Genomic DNA, 16,548 nt, shown 5'->3' with positions numbered 1-16,548 from the left:
GGTGGCCCACTCCTAGAGCTCCAGTTTCTTGGGAGGCTGAAGTGGGAGGATTGTTTGAGCCCTAGTTCGAGACCAGCCTGGGTAATATGGTGAAACCTCATCAAGGCTGCAGTGAACTATGATCGCACCACAGCACTATAACCTAGGCAACCCCAAGTCCAAAAAAAAAGGGGGGCGGGAAGAAACCCCCTCTAAGGGCATTTGTTTGTGTCCAGGAGTCACCTGGGAGCTGAGCTATCCCTGCACACCCCCTACCTATGCATGATGTGGCTCTCAATTTGCAGAGTATATTAGTTTGATAATGCTGCTGTAACATACAGACTGGGCAGCTTAAACAACAGATGTCTATTTTCTCACCACTCTGGAGGCTGGAAGTCAGAGATCAAGGTGTTGGCAGATTTGGTTTCTCGCAAGGCCTTCTCTCCCTGGCTTGCTGCTGACCTTCCTCCACGTGTTCACTTCCCTGGTGTCTGCTTGTGTCTCCATGTTTCCTCCCCTTACAAGGGTATTGTCAGACTGAATCAGAGCCAGCCGTAACGGCCTCATGACCTCTTTAAAGGCCTTATATCCAAATATGGTTATAGTCTGAGGTACTGGGCGTTATCATTTCAACATAGGAATTGGGAAAAGCAAAACTCAGCCCATCAAAGGAACTGATGGTGAGGGCTTCGTTCACACCGGGTGCTTTACGTGATGACAGCTGAGCAAGGGACCAGGGCCATCAAGAGCAGTGGTTGTCCAGCCCAGCTGCTCGTTATACATCTGGGAGCTTTCATAATACCTATTCCCAGGTCCCACCTCTGGAAATACAGATTCCATTTATCTGGGTTAAGAATCAAATGAACAGCCAGGTGTGGTGGCCCACATCTGTGGTCCCCACTAGTTAGGGCCCTGAGATGGAAGGATTGCTTGAACCCGGGAGGTTGCAAAAAATGGACCTTAAGCAAAAAATACTTCCATGAAGGCATCTGCTCAGCAACTGCCTATCCAAACTTGGACTCGCTTCACCCTTGTTATTGATCTTCGTAGCCAAGGATAATTGTCTCAACCCAATTATGTCATTCTTATTATCTTTCCTTTAAAAACCTTTGTCTTTCTTTACCTCCCCAAATGCGCACATAAGGGCATGCCTGTTTTCGTTGCAATACTCTATTGCCAAATAAACATCATTTTGTTTTAAAGAGCTTCTCTGTGTTACTAGGTTGACATAAGAATGTGCACGTGTTTTGGCTGGGCGTAGTGGCTCACGCCCGTAAACTCAACACTTTGGGAGGCCCAGGTGAGAGGATCTATTGAGCCCAGAAGTTCAAGGCTGCACTGAGCGATGATGCCACTGCACTCCAGCCTGGAAGACAAAGGAAGACCCTGTCTCAAAAAACAAAGAAGCCAGGCGTGGTGGCTCACGCCTGTAATCCAAGCACTATGGAGGCCAAGGTGGGAGGATCACCTGAGGTCGGGAGTTCAAGACCAGCATGACCAACATGGTGAAACCCCGTCTTAAGAAAAAAGAAAAGAAAAGAAAAAATGTTAGCCTCACAGAGAACCTCTACAGAGGCAGTGTGGAGGGGAAATGTGGGGTTGGAGCCGCCACACGGAGCCCCCACTGGGGCACTACCTAGTGGGGCTGTGGTGGATCCAGCCACAGCTTGCGTCCTGTGCCTGGAAAAGCCTCAGGCACTCAATGCCAGCCCAGGAGAGCAACAGATATCAGAGGTCGAAGACCAACTCAATGAAATAAAACAAGAAGACAAGATTAGAGAAAAAACAATAAAAAGGAACAAGCAAAGTCTCCAAGAAATATGGGACTATGTGAAAAGACCTAATCTACGCTTCACAGGTGTACCTGAATGTGACAAAGAGAATGAATCCAAGCTGGAAAATACGCTTCAGGATATTATTCAGGAAAATTTTCCCAACCTAGTAAGGCAGGATAATATTCAACTCCAGGTAATACAGAGAACACCACAGAGATATTCCTCAAGAAGAGCAACTCCAAGGCACATAATCGTCAGATTCACCAGGGTTGAAATGAAGGAGAAAATACTAAGGGCAGCCAGAGAGAAAGGTCAGGTTACCCACAAAGGGAAGCCTATCAGACTCACAGCAGATCTCTCAGCAGAAACCCTGCAAGCCAGAAGAGAGTGAGGACCAATATTCAACATCCTTAAAGAAAAGAACTTGCAACCAAGAATTTCACATCCAGCCAAACTAAGCTTTATAAGTGAAGGAAAAATAGTTTTTTGTGAATAAGCAAGCACTCAGAGATTTCATCACCACCAGGCCTGCTTTACAAGAGCTTCTGAAAGAACCACTGCACATAGAAAGGAACAAACAGTATCAGCCTTTCTAAAAAATACCAAAAAGAGCATCAATATAATGAAGAATTTACATCAACTAATGGGCAAAGTAGCCAGCTAATATTAAATGGCAGTATTAAACTCACATATGTCATTATTAATTCTAAATTTAAATTGACTAAATCCCCCAATCCAAAGACAGCCAATTTGAATAAAAAACTAAAACCCATCAGTATGCTGCATCCAGACCCATCTCACATTCAAGGATACACAAAGACTCAAAACAAGGGATGGAGAAAGATTTACCAACCAAACAGCTAAAATAAATAAAAAGCAGAAGTTACAATTTTTACCTCTGATAAAATAGTCATTAAAGCAACAAAGATCAAAAGAAGCAAAGAAGGATATTATATAATGATAAAAGGATCAATGCAGCAAGAAGAGCTAAAGATCCTAAATATATATGCAGCCAATACAGGAATACCCAGACATACAAGACTAATAAAGAGACTTAGACTCCCACACAATAATAGTGGGAGACTTCAACATTAATATTAGACAGATCAATGAGACAGAAAATTAACAATGATATCCAGGACTTCAAGTCAGATCTGGAACAAGTAAACGTAATTAACATTTATAGAACTCTCCACTTTAAATACACAAAATATACACTCTTATCAGTACCACATCATATCAACTTAGAAGTTTAAACGAAATGTTGTTTGGCTCCTTGTTTGTTATTCTCTTCCCTCATTTTCTTTTATGTCTCCATTATAGGACAATTATAGGCATACCCGTATTTAGACTGCATTCTAGCCCGGGCAATAAAGCAATACCCCCATCCTCTCTCCCTCTTCCTCTTTCTCTTTCTTCCTCTTCTTTATTCTTTTTCTTATTATAAAAATAAATAAATAAATAAATAAATAAATAAAATAAAAATCGCTATTTAAGAAAACTGCTCTAGCCAATTTATCTAGAAAGTAAGCTCCATAAGGGAAGACAATTCAGTGGTTTTAATGTTCTATAACAACATAAAAAAAAAATAATGTAACATGAAAAAAGGTAGGAATCTCTGCCATGGCACTAACTTTAAATGGAAATATGAGTACACTCTATTTTCTAGGTCTGTCTTACTGAAGCAATAACAATTGAGCATACTTAATTGCTCAGATCATGAATTTTTAAAAAATCTTGATTGACAGATGACAATTGGGTACACATTTTATGATGATCTGTACACATTATAAATATATGTGTACATATTGTGTAAAGATTAAATCGTTAACATATCAATCAAGCCAATTCACATAGCAATCACCTCATACTTAAATTTGTGATGAGAACTTTTGAAATCTACACACTTAGCAATATTAAAATATACTATACGTTATTATTAATTATAGTCACCATGCTGTAATACTATACATTAGGTCTTCAAAACTAATAATTCCTCCTGTTTAACTGAAACTTTGTACCTTTTAATCTTTTTCTCCCCATTCTCCATTCCTCCTGTCCTTAGTAACTACCATTTTACTCTCTGCTTCTGTGAGTTTAACTTTTTTAGATTCCACGTATAAGTGAGATGCTGTGTATTGGTCTATGTCTGTATTATTTCACTTAACATAATGCTATCCAGGTTTGTCTATTTTGTCTATGTTGTTGCAAATAACAGAACTTCCTTTGTTTTTTGTTTTTTTTTTAGACGGAGTTTCGCCCTTGTTACCCAGGCTGGAGTGCAATGGCGCGATCTCGGCTCACCGCAACCTCCACCTCCTGGGTTCAGGCAATTCTCCTGCCTCAGCCTCCTGAGTAGCTGGGATTACAGGCACGTGCCACCATGCCCAGCTAATTTTTTGCACTTTTTAGTAGAGACGGGGTTTCACCATGTTGACCAGGATGGTCTCGATCTCTCGACCTCGTGATCCACCCGCCTCAGCCTCCCAAAGTGCTGGGATTACAGGCTTGAGCCACCGCGCCCGGCCCTTCCTTTGTTTTTAAGGCTGAGCCGGGCGTGGTGGCTCACGCCTGTAATCCAAGCACTTTGGAGGCCAAGGCAGGTGGATCACCTGAGGTTGGGAGTTCAAGACCAGCCTGACCAACATGGTGACACCCTGTCTTAAAAAAGAAAAAAAAAAAAAAAAAAAAAAAGATTTTAAGGCTGAATAGCAGTAATGCATGGTGGCTTTTGCCTGTCATCCTAGCACTTTGGGAGGCCAAGGCAGGAAGACACTTGAGTACAGGAGTTTGAGACCAGCCTGGGCAACAAAGTGAGACCCTGTCTCTACATACAAATTTTTTTTTTAAGTTAGCCAGGTGTCAGTGGCATGCACTTGTGATGCCAGCTACTTGGGAGGTTGAGGTGGGAGGATTGCTTGGGTTTAGGGGTTCAAGGCGGCAGTGAGTTATGATCATGCTGCTGCACTCCAGCCCGGGTGACAAAGGAAGATCTTGTCTCGCCTAGGCTTCCTGGAATCTTCTTAGTAGGATTCTGCTTCTGGAAGAAGAAGGAGTGAATATCAGTTCTGCAGGACACACATTTCCTTTCCTTTCTTTCTCTTTCCTTCCTTCTTGGTTTTTTGTTTTGTTTTTTAGATGGAGTTTCGCTTTTGTTGCCCAGGCTGGAGTGCAATAGTGAGATCCTGGCTCACTGCAACATCTGCCTCGTGGGTTGAAGAGATTCTCCTTCCTCAGCCTCCCAAGTAGCTGGGATTACAGGCATGTACCAGCATGCCAGCTAATTTTGTATTTTTAGTAGAGAAGGGTTTTCTCCATGTTGGTCAGACTGATCTTGAACTCCTGACCTCAGGTGATCTACCCGCCTCAGCCTCCCATAAGTGCTGGGATTACAGGCATGAGCCACTGCTCCTGGGCTGCTTTTCTTCTTTCTTTTTCTCTTTCTCTTCCTTCCTTTTTTTCCTTTATTTTTATATTTACTTACTTATGTATTTATTTATTTGAGACAGGGTTTCACTCTGTCACCTAGGCTAATTTTTTGGGGTGTGTGTGGAGACGTGGTTTTACCATGTTGCCCAGGCTAGATGTGGTTTTACCATGTTGCCCAGGGCTCAAGCCATCTGCCTTCCTCCACTTAAGTGCTGGGATTACAGGTGTGAGCCACCACGCTTGGCCCCTGGAAGGACCTTACTGTCTAAGTCTTGCACTTTATTTAACTCTGCTTGCTTATTTATTTATTTATAAATGAATAAATAAAACAGGATCTCTCTCTTCTGCCCAGGCTACTGTACAGTGTACAGTGTGCTGCAACCTCCGTCTCCCTGGCTCAAGCAATCCTCCCACCTCAGCCTCCCAGGTAGCCGGGACTAAAAAATTTTGTAGAAAAAGGGGTATCAATATTTTGCTGAGGTTGGTTTGGATCTCATGGGCTCAAAGATCTTTCCACCTCAGCCTTTAGTAGCTGGGACGGCAAGGGTACCTCAGCAGCAGGCCTCATTTCACCTTGCTTTCCAGGGGCATGTCCTTGGCTACTTGCAATGCCCTCAAGCAGTCTTTCCCCAGCCTCTAGACAAGACTAAAGACCCTGTGTCACATCCTTTTATACCACCTTGGGCTCTGCCTCCCAGATTCAGGCGATTATCCTGCCTGAGTACCTGGGATTACAGGCATGCACTGCCACGCCCAGCTAATTTTTGTATTTTACTTAATCAAGAATAGAGACAGGGTTTTGCCATGTTGGCCAGGCTGGTCTCAAACTCCTGAGCTCTAGGGATCTGCCTGCCTTGGCCTTCAAAAGAGCTGAGATTACAGGCGTGAGTCATCGTGACTGGCCCACTGGCCAAGAAAGGTTTTTTGTTGTTGTTGTTTTGTTTTTTCTTTGAGACGGAGTTTCGCTCTTGATACCCAGGCTGGAGTGCAATGGCGTGATCTTGGCTCACCGTAACCTCCGCCTCCTGGGTTCAGGCAATTCTCCTGCCTCAGCTTCCTGAGTAGCTGGGATTACAGGCACGCGCCACCATGCCCAGCTAATTTTTTTGTATTTTTTGTAGAGACGGGGTTTCACCATGTTGACCAGGATGGTCTCGATCTCTTGACCTCGTGATCCACCCCCCTCGGCCTCACAAAGTGCTGGGATTACAGGCTTGAGCCACCGCGCCCGGCGTTTTTTTTTTGCGTTTTTTTTTTTTTTTTTTTTTTTTTTTTTTTTTTTAGACAGAGTCTTGCTCTGTCACCCAGGCTAGAGTGCAGTAGCTCGATCTCCTCTCACTGCAGCCTGCAACCTCCACCTCCCAAGTTCAAGCAATTCTCCTGCCTCAGCCTTCCAAGTAGTAGAAGTAAAAATACCCAGAAAGGTATTTTTAAAGTTTTATCAGGAGATGGTACTTTAGAACATTTTAATTTGCAAATGATTTTTGTTTTAATTTTGATACTTGATTGCATTGCATTGGAATGGGGGTAGAAATACAAATATTTCTTCCTGTCAAGGGACTCTTCAGGCTCCCCCTCCCATGCTTCCTAATCTGTATTGCAGAGGCTGTAAGAACAGGGAGGGGAAGGCCTGAAATTCAATGGAGAAGGTTCCAGGGAGGCGCTAGAGAAGCAGGAGGAGGGAGGGAGAGAGGTAAGGAAGGAAGTGGGAGGGGAGGGAGGGAACCAGGATAGACCTTTGACCCCTGGAAATGGATTGAGAAGGGAGTGGGCTGCTGCTTAGGGAAAGCTGTTGAAGACTCACAGTGAGGACCCTGTTAGGATACCTGGAAATCCCATGGGAGCCCAGTCTTCAAGGGCTGTGGCAGTGAGACCCACTCTGCCCCCGGGGCTCCCTGGACAACAGCAGGTTTTCTTCTCTGCAGCTGGAGTGATCTGTGAGCACTTTCCTGCAACCGGAGAGACATCTGCCTTTTAACTCCCTCACCCATTTGAGCTCTGTTGGAACAGACATGTGGACTGTCCCCCACCCGGCATCCCATCCCTTCTGAGGCACACTCCAGAGAAGGTGGGAAAGAGGAAGGAGGACGCCCACCAGCAGCTGAGCCAACCTGGAAGGCAGCTCCTGGGCTTGGCCCTGAAACCCCACCCTCATTCTTTCCTTTGAGTGCAATTGGAGGAAAGGTTTTGGCAATCAAGCTGGACAACAACCGAAAACCCAATCAGGATAAGCTGCTTCAGACACGTGACTAGAAAATAATTGGGTTTGAATGGACTTAAAAGGAGTGAGGCTGGTCCGGAGTGGTGGCTCACGCCTGTAATCCCAGCACTTTGGGAGGCCGAGACGGGCGGATTACCTGAGGTCGGGAGGGTTGGAGACAAATCTGACCAACATGGAGAAACCCGGTCTCCACTAACAAATACAAAACTTGGCCGGGCGTGGTGGCGCATGCCTGTAGTCCCAGCTACTCGGGAGGCTGAGGCAGGAGACTCGCTTGAACCTGGGAGGCGAAGGTTGTGGTGAGCCGAGATCGCGCCATTGCACTCAGCGTGGGAACAGGGCAAACAGCACCCGCGGGAACAGTGCTGCTGGTCGCTGGACAAATCTCTCCGGGAGGTGGGAGACAAGGAACCTGCGACTTTGCTTTCCCTGTGGCCTGGAGGAGAACGTACTGAGCTGTACTGAATCATCTGGACGCACACGCAACTTCAGGAACTGGTGAGCTGACGGTGTCTTTCATTTTGCTTCTCTAAAACTAGAGTTGGCAAACTTGTTCTTTGAAGGACTAGGTGGTAAATATTTTAGGCATTGCGATTCTCTGCTGCAACTACAGTAGTCTTCCCTTATCCACAGTTTTGCTTTTCGTGGTTTCAGTTACCCGCGGTTCCGAAATATTAATTGGAAAATTCCAGAAATAGGCAATTCCTAAATTTTAAGTCGTCAGCCCTCCTGAGTAGTGTGATAAGCTCTTGAGTCAGCCCTGCCCTGGGATGATCATCCTCCCTTTGTCCTGAGTCCCTATGCTGTTGGCTGTCTGCGTTCTCTGTCCCTTAGTCACTAAGGAGCCTTTGTAGTTATCAGAGTGACTGTCCTGCTGGTATCTCTGTGCTTGTGTTCAAGTAACCCTTATGTTACTTAGTAATGGCCCCAAGACACAAAGATAGCAATGCTGAGGCGCTGTGGCTCAAGCCTGTAATCCCAGCACTTTGGGAGGCCGAGGCGGGTGGATCACGAGGTCGAGAGATCGAGACCATCCTGGTCAACATGGTGAAACCCCGTCTCTACTAAAAATACAAAAAACTAGCTGGGCATGGTGGCGCGTGCCTGTAATCCCAGCTACTCAGGAGGCTGAGGCAGGAGAATTGCCTGAGCCCAGGAGGCAGAGGTTGCGGTGAGCCGAGATCGCGCCATTGCGCACTCCAGCCTGGGTAACAAGAGCGAAACTCCGTCTCAAAAAAAAAAAAAAAAAAAAAAGATAGCAATGCTGGTGATTCAAATGTGCCAAAGAGAAGCTGTAAAGTGCTTCCTTTAAGTAAAAATGGGAAAGTTTTCAACATAATAAGGAAAGAAAAAAATCATAAGCTGCGGTTGTCACGATCTACAGTACATAAAAATATTTTGTCAGCAAGAGACGACATTCACATACTTTTAATTTAATTAACTAATTAGGGATGTAAATTAAATTTTTTTTTTGAGACTTAGTTTCACTCTGATCCCTTAGGCTGGAGTGCAGTGGCACAATCTCAGCCCACTGCAACCTCTGCTTCCTGGGTTCAAGTGACTCTCCTGCCTCAGCCTCCCAAGTAGCTGGGATTACAGGCGGGCACCACCACGCCCAGCTAATTTTTTTTATTTTTGGTAGAGACGGTGTTTCACCATGTTGGCAGGCTGGTCTCAAACTCCTGACCTCAGGTGATCCACCAGCCTCACCCTCCCAAAGTGCTGAGATGACAGGTATGAGTCACCACACCCTGCCTCACATACCTTTTAGTAGAATATATTGTTATAATTATTCTGTTATTTTTAACCTCTTACTGTGCCTAATTTATAAATCAAATTCGATCATAGGTATGTATAAATATGAAAAAACATAGTACATATTGAATTTGGTTCCATCTACAGTTTCACGCATCCATGTTGGGGGTCTTGGAACATATGCCCTGAAGGTAAGGGAAGACTACTGGACTTAACTCTGTCACGCAAGTGCAAAAGCAACCATGGACAACAGCACTAAACAAATGATCATGGCTGGTTCCACAACACTTTAAGGCGAACACTGACATTTTGAATGTTACATAATTTTCACATGCCACAAAATACTCCTTTTGCTTTCAAATTTTTTTATTTTTATTTTTTGAGACAGAGTCTTGCTCTGTTGGCCAGGCTGGAGTGCAGTGGCACCATCTTGGCTCACTGCAACCTCTACCTCCCAGGTTCAAGACATTCTCCTGCCTCAGCCTCCTGAGTGGCTGGGATTACAGGCATCCACTACCATGCCCAGCTAATTTTTGTATTTTTAGTAGAGACGGGGTTTTCACCATGTTGGCCAGGCTGGTATCAAACTCCTGAACTCAAGTGATCTGCCCACCTCGACTTCTCAAAGTGCTGGGATTACAGGGGTGAGCTGCCGGGCTTGGCTTCCTTTGGCTTGTTTATTCCCCCAAATTTAAAAATGTAAAAGTTAAAAAAAATCTTAATATAAAAAAAAGGTAAGAAAACAATACCTTAAAAATGTAAGAAACATTCTGGGCTTCCTGCCTGTTCAAAAACAGGGGAGGGGCCAATTTTCCAATCCCTGTCTTAAAACATTATTTGTCAAAATGCTGCTGATATCCCATTAGTAAACTACAAAATAAGTTTAGTGGGCTGTCAGCTTACAAAAAGAAATAGGATTTTTCACTGACCCTAGGATGCCATCATTTATAAAAGATACATGACTCTCTCTCTTTTTTGTTTTTACATCTGATGGGAAACATGCTGATGTAACAAGGTCTGAGGGAGGCACATCTCACACGAGTGAAAACCCAAACATATCCTTATCTTCACAAAAGGATCTGAGAGACATCATTTTTTATTCCACTGTAAAATAAGAATATATTCTGCAAAAACAAATTATGAAATGTGTTTCATATTGATGAGATGTAATCTGATTTAGAGATGTTAAAATGGAAATATAAGCCTGTACCGTACAGTCAATAAAATATGGCATAGAAGGTATCAGAGCCTATCCCTTATAGTAAGGTGAAGGTGAAGGTATTTGTTTTAATTTATACACACGTACATATAGGTATACCTTCTCCCTTAAACAACAACGTTAAATCATTTGGATTTGGATTTCATTAAATGAAATCCTGGAATAACGGCTTAGAGCCTCTGGTACACCTACATGATCGTATTAATAACTGCTGCTATTTATTTAACAAAGATTTAGCATGTACAGTGTGACAGACATTGCTCTAGAAGCTGAGGAGTAAATGAAACACAAGTCCCTGCCCTCATGTGGCATATGTTGTAGTAGGTAAACACAGAAAAGAAACAAGTCATATTTTTAAATTTTTTGGAGAAGGGTCTTGCTATGTTGCCCAGGCTGATCTCGGGCTCCTGACCTTAGGCAATCCTCCCACCTTGGCCTCACAAAGTGATAGGATTATAGGTATGAGCCACTTTGCCTGTCCCTTTTTTTTTTTTTTTTTTTTTTTTTGAGACAGAGTTTCATTCTTAATGCCTAGGCTGGAGTGCAATGGCACAGTCTCGGCTCACTGCATCCTCCACCTCCTGGGTTCAAGCAATTCTGCTTCAGCTTCCTGAGTAGCTAAGATTACAGGTGACTGCCACCATGCCCGGGTAATATTTTGTATTTTTAGGAAGACAGAGTTTTATCGTGTTGGCCAGGCTGGTCTCGAACTCCTGACCTCAAGTGATCCACTCACCTCAGCCTCCCAAAGTGCTGAGATTATAGGCATGAGCCACCTCACCCGGCCTGTTGTTGTTTTAAGACACAGAGTCTACTTTGGGAGGCCGAGGCGGGTGGATCACCTGAGGTCGGGAGTTCGAGACCAGCCTGACTAACATGGAGAAACCCTGTCTCAAAAAAAAAAAAGAAAGAAAGAAAAAAGATACAGAGTCTTCCTTTTCTCTGTCACCCAGGCTGGATGCAGTGACATGATTATAGTTTACTGTAACCTCAAACTCTTGGGCTTGCAAGATATATTTTACATATTGTGTGGTAGGCAGTGAAAATGCTAAGTTGAAAAATAGCATTGAGGATTAGAAAATATGAGTTAAGGAGCCTGTGATTTTTGATATTGTGGTGGGGGAATCCTTGCTGAGAGGAACCATGGCCTCTGGCAGACCGGGACCCCACATGAGGTTAATCTGGGGAAAGAGGCATGCAAGGTTGGGGAAGTTCTGAAAAAGAAAAAAAAAGAAAAAGGCCTGGTGCGTTCCAGACTCACGGAGCTCAGGATGGCTACAGCAGAGCAAGAGAGGAATTAGCAAGGGCAGTGATGACCGAAGGTTCTGTGGGGAAATTTTAAGTTTACTAGTATTTCCTAAGAATGAGATGGAAAGTCACTGAAGACTTACTTGCTCTCCTGTATATTTTAACAGGGGCATTGGGGCCACCATGGGGAGATCTGACAAAACTTTTAAGACTGGCAACTTATGCAGTGATCCAGGGAGAGAACATGGTACCTTCCATCCAGGAGGTAGTAGTGGAATCCTTGCTGAGAGGAACCATTTTGTATTTTTGTATCAACTAGCAAACCCAGTCTGCTGTATCCTCTAAAGATACCCAGAATCTGACTCTTCGCTTCTGTGGAGTAGTCAGATTCTGGGTATCTTTAGAGGATACAGCAGACTGGGTTTGCTAGTTGGTTGGCTGTAGGATATGAGACAAAGTCTGGCAAAGGATGACTCTGAAGTTTGTTGTCTGAGCAACTGGGTTTACTGAGAAAAGGAACATTACAGGAACAGGAAAGGGTGTGTGTGTGTGTGAGTGTGTGTGTGTGTGTGTGTGTGTGATGGGTTTTTTGTGTGTATGTGATGGGGTCTCACTTGGTTGCCCAGGCTGGAGTGCAGTGACATGATCATAGCTTTGAAGTCCTGGGCTCAAGTGTTCTTCTTGCCTCAGCCTCCCAAGTAGCTGGGACTATAGCTGTGTACCACCATGCCAAGCTAATTTTTTTTTTTTTGGTCGAGATGGGGTCTTGTTATGTTGCTCAGGCCAGGAACAGAATGTTTTTGAGAGAAGTTTTGTTCAGATTGGTTAGAAAACTTAGACATGTGAGCGAGTACACATGGGATGAGGAGGAGATGAGTGAGACATCTGGGTGCAAAATTTAAAGAGGCAAGCATTCTGAGATGTTCCATCTGCAGTTTCTGAAATTTTGCTTCCTTTGCCTCACAACGGCAGAAGACCAGAGGAGGAGAGAGAGGTAAATTTGAAATTATCATGCCATTTAAATGTTTCAAGCCTTATTTCTGATGTCTCAAATAGTGATGTTAATAGGTATCTCAGTGTTGTTGCTTTTTTTTTTTCTTTTTTTAAATGCGGTTTCACCATGATGGCCAGGCTGGTCTTGAACTCCTAACCTCAGGTGATCCACCCACCTCGGCCTCCCAAAGTGCTAGGATTACAGGAGTGAGCCACTGCGCCTGGCCTTAGTTATCTCAGTGTTTTAAGGTAGGATACAATAAAGTAATGCTTTTGTTTTTTGAAATAAATATTAACTGTTGTCACATGGTTGCACTTAGGTGGCAGTTTGTAAAAAGACAGCTGTGGAAGTTGAAGGGACCAGTGGCTTCAAGCAAAAAGTAAATTGAAAATGGGAGACATCTTTTTGTGTCAGGAAGCAGAATCACTGCAGAAGAATTTGAGAGAATCCAAACAGAGGGACAAGGATGATGAAGACCCAGAGCTGATCTTCGTTGGGATGGAGCATGCAGATAAACACGCCGAAATTCTCTTTGTTGGGGTGATTTCAAATTCAAAACCAGTCATTTCAAACATTTTGAACAGAGTCACCCCAGGCTCAAATTCAAGAAGAAAAAAAGGCCGTTTCTGTCAAGAACGTGCTCACATGTCACAGCCTGCCAATCATGTGACTTCTGTGGCAAAGGCCATGATGCCGGTTTCTCCATCTGAGGAAAGATCAACAGAGAGTCCTGTCACTATGGAGTCTTCATCTGAACCTGGTTGTGAAATGAGCTCACCACCACAAGTTGTCTCTCCCAATTCCTCAGATTCACTCCCACCAGGGACTCAGTGTCTAGTCGGAGCTGTGGTCTCTGGAGAAGGCAGAAATGAGAATTCTCCTGATTCAAAGCTACTTTCCACTTCAGATATAGACAGCAGAAATCCCAAAAGGGTTAAACTCAGGGATGGAATCCCAGGGGTACATTCTTTAGCTATAGTCCCTTCAGCTAACTCTCCTATTATAAGCACAGATGCACCCTCACAGGGGGTCTGCAACTCATCAAACCATGTTCAGAATGGAGTAACATTTCCTTGGGCTGCTCCTAACGAAAGGGCACATTTCAATCTTAGGAATCTTGAGAGGCCAAATGACTTTGATGGCCTGGTAATAACAGACGTTTCAGGTCTAGCAAGTCAAAAGAAGACCTTTGATCCCAAGAAAGAAAATCTGATCATGTTACTTAATGACTTTTACTATGGACAGCATAAAGGAGATGGGCAGCCGGAACAGAAGACTCTCACCACCTTTAAATGCCTCAGCTGCTTGAAAACTCTAAAAAATGTTAAGTTCATGAATCATGTGAAGCATCATTTGGAGTTTGAGAAGCAGAGGAACGACAGCTGGAAAAACCACACCACCTGCCAGCACTGCCACCGGAAGTTTCCCACTCACTTCCGGCTACAGTGTCACGTTGACAGTGTGCACGTCGCCCAGGGGCTCTCTGCTGTCTGTAAGATCTGTGAATTGTCATTCAAAACAGATCAGGTCCTCTTACAACACATGAAGGACCGTCATAAGCCTGGCGAAATGCCCTACGTGTGCCACGTTTGCCATTACAGATCGTCGTTCTTTGCTGATGTGGAAACACATTTCAGAACATGCCATGAAAACACAAAGAATTTGCTTTGTCCCTTTTGTCTCAAAATTTTCAAAACTGCAACACCATACATGAATCATTGTTGGAGGCATAGCACGAAGAGAGTCCGTCAGTGTTCCAAGTGCCGGCTGCAGTTTTTGACGTTGAAGGAGGAAACAGAGCACAAAACCAAGAACCATCACACATTTAAAAAGCCAGAGCAACTGCAAGGGTTGCCTCGTGAAACAAAAGTTATTATTCAAACCTCAGTTCAGCCAGGCTCAAGTGATGTGGCTTCCATTATTGTGAGCAATGTTACAGGTGACAACCCTCAGCTGTCACTTGTAAAAAAAAAAAAGATGACTATGAACACTAGAGAGTCCAGAATTCCTTGCAGCAACGATTCTAGCTGAAAATATGTTCTACTCACTTCCAGGAGTTCTCAAAGGCAGAAGTGAAGCTGGGACATGTGTGCATTGTGGCTATAGATGCTAACAAGCACTGTCATCAATGGTCAGGTTTTATTTACAGTGACATCTCATCAGTTCCCTATTATCAACAAGTAGCTGTGATGTCTTTGTGCCCTTTCCCAGTTAAATCCTCCCAACAAGATATCCCCTATTCTGACCATAGAGGTTTTACTTGTTTATGAACTTTAAATAAATGGAATCACACAAAGATTCTTGTCTTTGGTTTTTTAAAATAAGTGAGCTGGCTGGGTGTGGTGGCTTACACCTGTAATCCCAGGACTTTGGGAGGCTGAGGCAGGGGGATCACTTGAGGTCAGGAGTTTGAGACCAGGCTGGCCAACATGGTGAAACCCCTTCTCTACATAAAATAGAAAAATTAGCCAAGCATGGTGGCGCGCACCTGTAGTCCCAGGTACTCGGGAGGCTGAGGCAGGAGAATCACTTGAACCTGGGAGAGGGAGTTTGCAGTGAGCTGAGATCACGCACTCCAACCTCGGTGACAGCAAGACTCTGTCTCAAAATAAAATAAAATAAAAATTAGAATAAGCAAGATGAACTTTTGCCGTGCGTAGCAGTAGCACATTCTTTTTCATTGCTGGGTAGAATTTTGTTGAGTGACGATGGTAGATTTACATAAATCTATTTCACTGTTGATGGACTTTGAGGCTGATTCTTTGGCAATTTTGAATAAAGCTGCTATGAGCTTGTGCAGGTCTTTTGGTAAGCATGTAGTCACTTCTTGTGGGTATATATAGCTATGAGAAGTGCTGGAACTGCATATATTTAGCTTTCTAGTGTACATACTGCCAAATACATTTCTAAAGTGATTGAAACAATTTACATTCCCACCAGGATATTGAGAATTCCATTGCTACTGATCCAGCACTTGGTATTGTCAGTTCTTTTAGTAAGTGCCCTTCTCTTGAGGTTGTAGTGGTATCTCACTGTGGCTTTAATTTGCATTTCCCTGATGAGTAATGGATCTTGAGATTATATAGTTATTGGCTACTTGAGTATTTTTTTAAAATTAAATGTCTATTCAAGTTTTGCCCCCTCCTACCTTGTTAAAAACTGGGCTGTCGACTGGGAAGCATATGGGGAAAGTATTGGGGCACTGGGAATGTCCCATATTTGGATCTGGATGGTGGTTTTATGAGTGTATATTTGTACATTAAGGTTTGTCTTTCATGTGCCTTATTCGTGGAAGACAGTGTGGTGATTCCTCAAGGATCTAGAATTAGAAAATAGCTATAAAACTCATAGATTTCAAAAATAAATAACATATACTATTTAACTCTTGTGTTAGAAAGAATCACTAAGAAAATTAGGACATAACTAATTGAAGAATAACGAACATATTACCAAGCAGAACTGGTGGGACACAGTTAAATTGGCACTTAAAGGTAAATCTATAGCATTAAATACAAGAGAAATGAAAAGAGTTTACAAGCAAACGAGGTAGGCATTTATCTCTAAAAGTTATAAAGAGGAGTAACAGAGCAAACCAATGAATACAGGAAGAAAGGAAATAGAGTAGAAGAAATAAATGAAATGAAGAAAATAATATTATAGATTAATGAAACCAAAAGCGATGAACACTCCCCCCCCCCCCAAGAAAAAAGATTGCTAAAATAGACTTTTGGCAGAATGGGTTAATTTGAAAAAAAAAAAAATCAAAAGCTGCAAATAAATTGAGAGGAGGCAAACTTTCTGTAAAGGGCCAGACGGTAAATATTTTAAGCTTTCATACATGGTCTTTGGCAATTAATTAACTTTGCTGTTGTAGCGGGAAAAGAGGAAAACAATACCTAAAGGAATGGGTATGCTTGTTGTTCCAATC

At 43.3% G+C, this 16,548-nt stretch overlaps 1 protein-coding gene and 1 pseudogene across 1 annotated transcript; one reads left to right on the top strand and one right to left on the bottom strand.

Moving 5' to 3' along the window:
• The first annotated feature begins 7,752 nt into the window (after positions 1-7,752).
• ZNF280A (zinc finger protein 280A) lies at positions 7,753-14,916 on the top strand. The gene is made up of 2 exons (XM_003938543.3): positions 7,753-7,902; positions 12,940-14,916. Exon 2 carries the CDS (start codon positions 13,011-13,013, stop codon positions 14,649-14,651), a length of 1,641 nt encoding a protein of 546 aa, XP_003938592.2. The 5' UTR covers positions 7,753-7,902; positions 12,940-13,010; the 3' UTR covers positions 14,652-14,916.
• LOC120361102 (small nucleolar RNA U13) lies at positions 10,144-10,238 on the bottom strand (annotated as a pseudogene).
• Positions 14,917-16,548: the final 1,632 nt, after the last annotated feature.

Source organism: Saimiri boliviensis, chromosome 21 (genome assembly GCF_048565385.1).
Source record: "Saimiri boliviensis isolate mSaiBol1 chromosome 21, mSaiBol1.pri, whole genome shotgun sequence".
NCBI classification, from domain to species: domain Eukaryota; kingdom Metazoa; phylum Chordata; class Mammalia; order Primates; family Cebidae; genus Saimiri; species Saimiri boliviensis.
Note: the sequence above shows the minus strand (reverse complement) of the source record. Positions and strands in the feature narration are given on the sequence as shown.